The sequence below is a fragment of the Cuculus canorus genome, chromosome 1 (assembly GCF_017976375.1).
Source record: "Cuculus canorus isolate bCucCan1 chromosome 1, bCucCan1.pri, whole genome shotgun sequence".
Taxonomy (NCBI): domain Eukaryota; kingdom Metazoa; phylum Chordata; class Aves; order Cuculiformes; family Cuculidae; genus Cuculus; species Cuculus canorus.
In genome coordinates, this window is record NC_071401.1 from 154,075,752 (window position 1) to 154,085,158 (window position 9,407).

General features: G+C 47.9%; 1 protein-coding gene across 1 annotated transcript; it reads left to right on the top strand.

Moving 5' to 3' along the window:
• Positions 1 to 1,046: 1,046 nt before the first annotated feature.
• On the top strand, positions 1,047 to 8,791 carry KDELR3 (KDEL endoplasmic reticulum protein retention receptor 3). The gene is made up of 5 exons (XM_009568422.2): positions 1,047 to 1,498; positions 2,959 to 3,059; positions 3,942 to 4,100; positions 4,417 to 4,669; positions 8,395 to 8,791. The coding sequence occupies exons 1-5, from the start codon at positions 1,408 to 1,410 to the stop codon at positions 8,433 to 8,435; spliced, it is 645 nt and encodes a 214-aa protein (XP_009566717.1). The 5' UTR covers positions 1,047 to 1,407; the 3' UTR covers positions 8,436 to 8,791.
• Positions 8,792 to 9,407: the final 616 nt, after the last annotated feature.

Here is a 9,407-nt window from a genome sequence, read left to right on the forward strand (position 1 = left end):
CCTGCAAGGACAAGGTTTATCCCTACCAGGCTGGTCAGCCAGGGCTGTTTCTGAATATATGAAAACTTCACAACCATCACTGCTAAGCTCCGTACCTAAAGGGGGCTACAGGAAAGCTGGGGAGAGGCTCGTTACCAGGGTGTGCAGTGACAGGACGAGGAGTAAAGGTTTTAAGATGAAAAAGGGTAGTTTTACGGTAGATATTGGGAAGAAATATTTTCCTGTGAGAGTGGGGAGGCACTGGCACAGGTCACCCAGAGAAGCTGTGGATGTCCCATCCCTGGAGGTGTTCAGGGCCAGGTTGGATGGGTCTTTGAGCAGCCTGAGCCAGTGGGAGGTGTCCCTGCTCGTGTCAGGAGGGTTGGAACTGGGACAATCTTTAAGGTTCCTTCCAACCCAAACCATTCTATGATTCTATTAAATCCATCTAAACATCAGCACTTATACTTCTTTCACTCAAAGTGTTACATTGTTTGCAATCCAGGATTCATATTTTCAACAAAATTTGTTTCAAATCGGCCCTTGGGAGGATTTCTTCTTTCCTCCAGGGCTGGGCTCTGGGATATGCACCTCTCCAGACAGAATGCTCGAAGGCAGGGTTGACTGGCAGGGGTGCTGCCAGGGAACGGCCACGCATGACCTGCTATGGAAGATGAATGGGACATACAGCCACGGGGCCCAATAATTCAAATACCTCCGCGCTCCTTCATTTGCTCTGGGAGACAAAGTGGAGCACCAGTGAGAATGTGCTGGAGGCAGAATGAGGATGGGAAGGGCAGAGGGCAGGAGGCTCCCATCTGGGAGCAGGGCAGAGGTTAATTCACCCACTAGGAATGCCACTGGAAAGCCGAGGGCACATCCCAAGGCCAGAGAATGGGGAATCCTTTCCCTCTGCCTTTTCCCCTTTAAGGACACTTCCGCACGTAACTTGAGACAAGTTGGGAAGCAAAAAAAATAGGAAGGGATGGAAAAAAAAGAGAAAAGGAAAAGCAGAGAAGTCATTCCCGCCTCTGCCTCCTCCTCTCTCTCCTCCCCGGCCAGCCGGGAGCCACGTCACCCAGCACTGGCTTCGTGGCTGCTCAGCAAGCTCAGCCTGGGGTTCTGCAGGGGACAAACCCCAACTTTCAGCCTGGAGCAAGGAGAGAAAGGCCTGGAAAGGGAGAGAGAAAAACCTGCCTTGGGTGGGAAAAGTAAGCAAGGGAGACATCCAGCTTGAGTGTCTGGCAGGGGAGCCTGAACTTTTCTCTCTTGAAAGAGAAAGCTCTGTACTCGGAGAAAAAGAAAGTTGAGCCAGAGAGGAGTGTTCGCTTGGTCAAGGCTCAGGGGACAAAAAAGTCTCTGCCATAGCACTCCCTGCCCACAGAAAGCGTCCTGCTCCTTTCGTGCCAGACGAGCCCTCCCGGCATCATGAATGTCTTCCGCATCCTGGGGGATGTCTCCCACTTGCTGGCCATCATCATTCTTCTGCTGAAGATTGTGAAGTCTCAGTCCTGCGCCGGTGAGTGCTTCCATGCCACAGGGAAGGAGGGGGGCCCTTCTTGGAGAGCAGCTTAGTGAGGGATGCAAGCAAAATAGGTGCCCAAAAGGCTAGGATATAGCCCACTCAAACTGGTAGCCCTTCCCAGTGAGCTCTTTGAGGGACGTCACCCTCTTCTAGGAGGTCTCGTTGCCAGGAGGAGAGGGATGCGTTGGAAGGATGTGATGTGACAAGGTACATGGTCTGGGGCAGGTGCTGGTCTCCAAGTGTAGTGAAGCAAAGGAGAGGGCAGCAAGGCTGGAAGGAGGTGGAAAACGAGCACAAGGAGTTGTGGTGACACCATAAACCAACAGCCTCAAGAGAAAGCTGCTGCACAAGGAGTTGTGGTGACACCATAAACCAACAGCCTCAAGAGAAAGCTGCTGCACATCGGAGGCCCTGCCAGCGGGAAGCTCTGCTGGCGGGTGGGCAGGTACCAGAGGCTGCCCATCTCTGAGCAAGGAAGCCAGGGTAGCAGCTTCCCATGGGAAGATTTTGCTCAGAAGTCATGGTTTCCTCCCCAGGAGACTTTGGAGCTGGGCTGCAGCACCACGGCCGTTATCACAGGTAGAGAAACGGGTGGGTCTGACTGCACATGGTGACAAAGCTCCATCAGCATCCCTGAGCTAGTCCCTGGTCCCACAGCTCTTTCCTCATGTGGCAGATGTCAAATCATGCAACCCCTGGTGAGCTGGCCAGTGAGGGAGGCAAGGGCGGGGGGGCGGGAAGAGAAAGGTGTTTTTATGATCTGAGAGCTGAAGCACCTCCCATGCAAGGACAGGCTGAGAGAGTTGGGGTTTTTCAGCCTGGCGAAGAGAAGGCTCTGGGGAGACCTTAGAGCAGCCTTCCAGTACTTGAAAGGAGCTACAGAAAAGCTGGGGAGGGGGTCTTTATCAGGGAGCGCAGGGATAGAATGAAGGGGAACATTTTTAAGCTGAAAGAGAAATTTACGTTAGATATTAGGAAGAAGTTTTTATTGTGAAGGTAGTGAGGCGCTGGCACAGATTGCCCAGAGAAGGTGTGGATGCCCCATCCCTGGAGGTTGGATGGGGCCTTGAGCAACCAGATCCAGTGGGAAGTGTCCCTGCCCTTGGCAGGGGGTTGGAACTAGATGATCTTTAAGGTCCCTTCCAACCCAAATGATTCTATGATTCTATGGTTCTATGAATTGATCAAAGCAGCAAACCTGCCCACCAAGCACTGGTCCCTACGACCCGAGGCAGGGCTCAGGGGCGTCAGCAGGAGTCTGCCCTGTTACTTGGGAGACTCCAGCCTCTTCTAGGGTAGGTCTAGATTTACCACAGCATCTACCTGCCAGATCAGGCTCATGAAGCAACGTGTGTATGCACAACCATTTCCAAAGAAGGCATAAGGGGAAACCACCATCCTAAGTGTCCTTCCTATCACCTGCTTTGCCTTCCTTTCTTCTCCCTGCCATCCAGGTATCTCTGGGAAGAGTCAAATTCTTTTTGCACTTGTCTTCACAACCCGCTATCTGGACCTGTTCACCACCTTCATCTCAATCTACAACACTATAATGAAGGTAAGGAGACGGCAGTGCAGAAGGAGAGGTTCCCCTCATCCCCCTGTGGTTTCTCGGGGAAGTGAGAGTACATGGTCATGAAGATGAAGCTCTGCTTCATCTGTCACTATGGCTACATGGGGTGATACACAGAAAGGGTGGATAAAGATGCTTCCTTTGGTATCATTGGCCCTCTATCGACCAAAAAGCCCCCTCACCACAGCCAGCAAGCAAGCTGAGCCCACCACATTTAATACCACCAAACCAGAACAAGCTGAATCAAGCCTGGGTGTCCTTGCATAGCAGGAGCATTAACAGACCCCTGCCACCAAGCCAACCTCTTCACACAGAGCCCTAGCAGGCTCAAGCAAGTGTGATCCTGATTATGAAGCAATCTTTAGTTGACCACTGGAGCATCTCCAGCAGAAGTCAAACCACAGTGCAGAAAAACAAGCCAGTGCAGAAAAATCATTCACCGCTGGTCTCTTGCCCCAAGTACAAGTGGCAGGATGAGAGGAAATGGCCTCAAATTGCACCAGGGGAGGTTTAGACAGGATATTAGGGAAAATTTCTTTACTGAAAGAGTGGTGAAGCACTGGCAGAGGCTGCCCAGGGAAGTGGTGGAGTCGCCATTCCTGGAGATGTTCAAAAACTGTGTAGGTGTGGCACTTTGGCACATGGATTAGTAGGCACGGTGGTGTTGTGTTGATGGTTGGACTTGATCTTAGAAGCCTCTCCAACCTTAACAATTCTATCATTCTATGATTCTAATGACTATTACCCCAGCACAGGCCCACTGGAATTGGGTTAAAAGATCTTGGCTTTGGCAAAAGTTGTTCTCTCTTTAGGCACAGAAAGTGTAATCACAGGTAAAGTCTCACCATCTCCCCTTCCTTCCCCCAGGTTGTTTTTTTGATATGTGCCTACATCACCGTGTACATGATCTACGTGAAATTCCGGAAGACGTTTGACAGTGAGAATGACTCCTTTCGCCTTGAGTTCCTCCTGGTTCCTGTCATAGGCCTGTCATTTCTGGAGAACTACAGCTTCACTCCCTTGGAGGTAAAGAAAGCTTAAGGCAGGAAAGGGGAGGGGAAGCAGCAGGCAGCAGAGTTAGCAGCATGTTGAATAGCTGAGTTAGCAGAAGCAGGCAGGGAAGGCAGGGTTGGCAGGTCTTGAAGACCACATCATCTATAAAGCAGCTCAGCGCTGTTTTCTCTCAATCTCACATGAGAGGAGCGGACTCATTTTCCCCAACTCCAGCAGCACTATTCATCCCGCTCGCACATTGGTGCTCAGTCCAAACAAAAAGCTTTGGCTCTTAACACATATTAACCAGCACTAAGACTCTTCACTTCCTTCATGTTGTATCTCACAGATACTCTGGACCTTCTCCATCTACCTGGAGTCCGTGGCTATCCTTCCTCAGCTCTTCATGATCAGCAAGACCGGGGAAGCCGAGACCATCACGACGCACTACCTTTTCTTCCTGGGCCTCTACCGTGCCCTCTACATTGCCAACTGGGTCTGGCGCTACTACACAGAGAGTTTCTATGACCAGATCGCTGTAGTTTCTGGGGTGGTACAAACCATCTTCTACTGCGACTTCTTCTACCTCTATGTTACCAAAGGTAGGTAAAGGGGCTGGTGGAAATCCAGAACGTTCATTCAGCATTCTTGCAATGTACAGTGGAGCTGCAGCTTGCCACACATTAATCCTTACGGGTCTTTATTCTTTGCTGTATTTGTGACACATATTGTCCACCTCAAATGCAGTTTAAAAGAACCCTATCTGTTGAATGCAAGAGGGCACCTTTGCTCACAAGGCTCTAGATGTGCACACCAAGCCAAATCAAAGTTAAACGAGACTTAAGTCTGGTTTAACCCCATCTTGTGAAGTTAACAACCAAGGTAAATTCAATTCTATGTATTTTGAAAGATTATGAATCACACTAAGAAAACTTTGAGGAGGGTGGGGTGGGAAGTAGCTGTAGGCAGACAATGTACCTGAGAAAGCAACCGCAGACATATGGAGGTATTATTAAGCCTACTTTTTCTTTTGATGGTAAAGATGTAATGCTCTCAAGAACTGATTCAGTAGGAAGAAAGGAGGTTGTAGTGAGGTGAGTGCTGGTCTCTTCTCCCAAGTGGCAGGTGATAGGACAAGAGGAAATGGCCTCAAGTTTCTCCAGGGGAGGTTTAGACTGGACATGAGGAAAAATTTCTTCACCAAAAGGGTTATCAAGCACTGGCACGGGCTGCCCAAGGAGATGGTTGAATCCCCATCCCTGAAGATATTTAAAAGATGGGTGGATGAAGTACTTCGGGATATGATTTAATAGTGGACAGGTGCAGATTCAATGATCTCAAAGGTCTTTTCCAACCTCATAATTCTATGAAGATGGGTATCTGAGTGGACAAGACACCTCTTTCTGTCTCCCAGTCTTCAGTGCCGAGCTTTGATAAATGGCTGTGCACCAGAGATAACAAGCGTATCAAGGGCATAGAATTCAGTAGGATGTGCTCAGGCTTGCTGAGGCTGAAACGTGCTTTAAAACACTTTACTGTTGAGGAGGATGGAATTTGATGAAATCTAGCTGAGCTAACAAATATTTATAAGCTGAAAGAGGGAAGATTTAGGTTAGACAAGAAGAAGAAATTTGTTACTGTGAAGGCAGAGAGGCACCAGCACAGGTTGCCTAGAGGTCATGGATGCCCTGTGCCTGGAGGTCTTCAAGACCAGGTTGGATGAGGCTTTGAGCAATGTGGTCTAGTGGTAGATGTCCCCACCCATGGCAGGGGGGTTGGAATTAGATGATCTTTGAGGTCCCTTCTGATGCAAATCCTTCTAGGATTCTATGATTTTCTTCCTCCTTCATGTTCCTGACCTTGTCTGCCAAGAGCAGTAGTGACGGCCCACATTTGATGTTGCGAGGGATGGATCTCTGGGAGCTTCATGCAATATTCCTGCTGATAGAGAGGTGACAGGAGCACTGAGCAGGTGGCTGGCCTTGGCGCATTAAACCTTCCTTCTGTCATTAGAACATTTTTGTAGCCAGGAAAGTACTTTGTAAAACTGCCATCAAGGTGCTCCACGTCAATGCCTTTTTTTTAACTCATTCTCATTTTAGCTTCCCTCGATTTATGTGTCCCGCATGCTTCTGTATTTTGTGAGAAATCCATATTCTTTGTAGTTGTGGACAGGGGAACAAAAGGAGGAAAAAAAAACAACCGGTGGCTTTCAGTCATGCATTGCTAGCAATTAAACTGCAAAATTTAGATGATACAAGAGGCAGAAGAAAAAAACCTTTGTCCCTGGGACATCACAGCAGGAAGACAACTGCTTTTTTTTTTTTTTAGCTTTTACACAAATGTTCTGGATCATGGGAGAGAAAAGGTGACCGAAGATATGCAAATACTTTGCAGTTATTGATGAAAAGCAGCAATATTACAGCAGGTTGAATCTCTCACAGATTCTTGCGAAAAAAAACATCTTTTCAAAACACTCCTAACACAGGAGAACTCAGACAAAAGGGCAGCGATGCTGCAAAAAAAAGCAAAGATGTGTTACATAAAGCAATGTATTTAATAAGCCTTCAGAGCCAATACTGAAGCGTTGTAAAGGGATTTTTACAAAGATGACTTCTCTTTATCTTGTTTTCAAAACTAGATGAGCTCCTTTCTGTTTAACACAAAGACCTGAAAGATATTTTGAGCATGCTTCCAGCTTCCAAAAAGCTCACATTTCACAGAAGGGCTGTGGTGGGCAGCAACTTGGGGGGGCAGGAGGGGATCATCTAACCCCTACTCCTCTGCTTACAGCAGGGTCACCTACAGCACGTTGTTCAAGGTCCTGTCCAGTTAGGTTATGAGTACCTCCAGGACAGAAGGACCACAGCCTCTCTGAGCCACCCATGGTGTCTCACCACACTCCCTGTTAAGTTTTTTGTTTATGTGGAATTTCTCATCTCCCCACACCCCATCACTGCACACCGACAGGCTTCGTCTCCTTCACTCCCCACTTCAGGACTTTATACACATGGAAAAAGATTTCCCTCAGCCTTCTCCAGGCTGAGCACTCAGCACCTGCGCTTTTATATCAGATGCTCCAGTCCCTTAATCATCCTCATGATCTTTCTGCACTTGCTCCAGTACATCCCCGTCTCTTGGACCGGGGAGCCCAGTGCTGGAGCCACGGCTCCAGCTGACCTCACCAGGGCTGAGTAGAGAGGAAGGACCAACTCCCCTGACCTGCCAGCAATGTAGTTCAAGAGGCTGTTTGCTTCCTTTGCCACCAGAGAATGGTGGTGGTTCACATCTAACTTGGCATCCACCTACTTTCCAGCTGGGCAGTGCCCAACACATAGTGGTGCATAGGATTGCTCCACCCCAAGTGAAGGATGAGGCATTTCTCTTTGCTAACCTTCATGAGGTCCCTATTAGCCCATCTCTCCAGCCTGGCATGGTCCCTCTAACCCCGACTGGCCTATCAGCCGCTCCCCTTCACTGTGCATCATCAGCAGGTCACTGAGCACATACTTTGCCCTCACCTCTGGCACAGAACAAAGACACTGAGCACTACTGGCCACAGTTCCACCCCTAGGGAAAACCACCCTTACCAGGCCACCAGCTGGACTCTACGCAGCCAGAGCAGACGCTTCTCCATTCACCTCACATAAGCCTGGGGGCCCCAGGTATTTCCAAGAGGCCTCCCATCCCAGCTGCCAGATGAGCGGAGGTGGGGTGGGCTCAGGGGGTTCTGGTCACAGATCATTTACTCAGGTCATGTTCTGTACTAAAAGGGGAGTGGGAGGGTGGAAAGCACTGGGGTAGGACAGCAGACTCCATACTATGTCATTAAGAAACAAATGGGGAAATTAAGAGGGTTCATACACGAGAAAGTTGACCATGGAAGAGGAAAGAATCTTTTCCTTTACCACAACGGAGAATAAACAGATTTGGGGATTTTCCTCCCTTAGAAGCTATTTTTTAGTGGTTGTTTTCCATCAAGAATCACAAATTCTTTCCCTTTCTCTGGATCCTTTTATGTTACCCTTCCTGTTAAATTCTCTTAGCTGCTCCTTCCACAATGAACAGGACTCTCGAGCTGTTAGCACACAGTCAGGACTGAGGACAAGCAGTTGGTGTTTCAGGAAGAGAGCATGGCTCTATTCCTACTGGCACAGGGAGGATGCATGAGAAGGTCCATTCCATAGCCATAATTCCACACCCATTTGCAGACCTGGCAAAACAGGACCCAGTGCTCTAAATACAAAATTCAGAAAAACATTTGTTGAAACAATGAAAGTTTTAATTCCCCAAAGTTCCTTAATTACCTCTCTTTCTCTCTATGCAGTTCTAAAAGGAAAGAAGCTAAGCCTTCCCATGCCCGTTTGAAGACATTTCCACAGACAACACACCAAAGTCCGAAGACAACACTCTTAGGATCACGGCTTTCCTTTCCTGGCCCTTTTTGACTAATGGATGCCTTAGCCGAGTTGCACTCCAGTGCCAGGAAGACAACAAGGCCTGGAAAGCTGGAGAGCTTTTCACCTTTACAAGACTTCCTTCCTTTTTATTTGTTTTTTATAAATTTCTTCTTACTTGAACTTGGTGCTAGGAGGTAGCGCTGGCCAATGATGAAGTAGCGCAAGTTCTCCTCTCCCAGCTCTTCCCAGTATTTCCCTTCAAAACACACCTCCACCTTGACCCTGAGGTAGCATGAGTGCAAGGGAAACCGTCACTGCCTTTAGTCCTTTAATGAGGACCTATGGTAATGGGAACACAGTACTAACAAACCTGATACCACAAGGGCCACTGACGCATTTAATTTGTGGCCACATCTGACAGAGCAGCCACAACAAAGTATTACTTTAACTCTGTATGAATTAATCTCCTCCTGAAAGGCAGCTCTGTTGGACCCCCTTCATTCTAACTCAACTCCTGTAACTTGAGGAAAAACACATTCCCTTCGAATTCCATCAATTTTCCACAGGTATTCAAATGTCATCCCCCTCACTGTCAGTGACAGCAGCTCCTCATCTTCTGTTAACAGAGACCATTTCAACCAAAATCCAGTGGGTTGCCAACAAGTGTTCCCAACTCCTTGAATCTGATTTTAAGAATTGGGAAAAACAGGGGCATAGACTGTGTTAGACTCCAAAAATAAAGACAAAATTCACAATTTATTGACAACAGTGTTTTTATTTATACCTACAAAAGAAAACAAGATGGTATCAAAAGGACAATTTACAAACTAAGAATAGTAACATAGCTCTTAGTATCCTGTGTCTGAACACCACAGATCTATGAATCTCTCAATTCAAGTCTTCGTTAGTACAACAGGAATGTGTTCAGAGACCAGCAGGT

Excerpts from the sequence above, each read along its gene's own strand:
- KDELR3 (XM_009568422.2), top strand. The coding sequence starts at position 1,408 with ATGAATGTCTTCCGCATCCTGGGGGATGTCTCCCACTTGCTGGCCATC. Across the intron at positions 1,499-2,958 it reads GAAGTCTCAGTCCTGCGCCG|GTATCTCTGGGAAGAGTCAA; the intron begins GTGAGTGCTTCC and ends CCTGCCATCCAG. Across the intron at positions 3,060-3,941 it reads TCTACAACACTATAATGAAG|GTTGTTTTTTTGATATGTGC; the intron begins GTAAGGAGACGG and ends TCCTTCCCCCAG.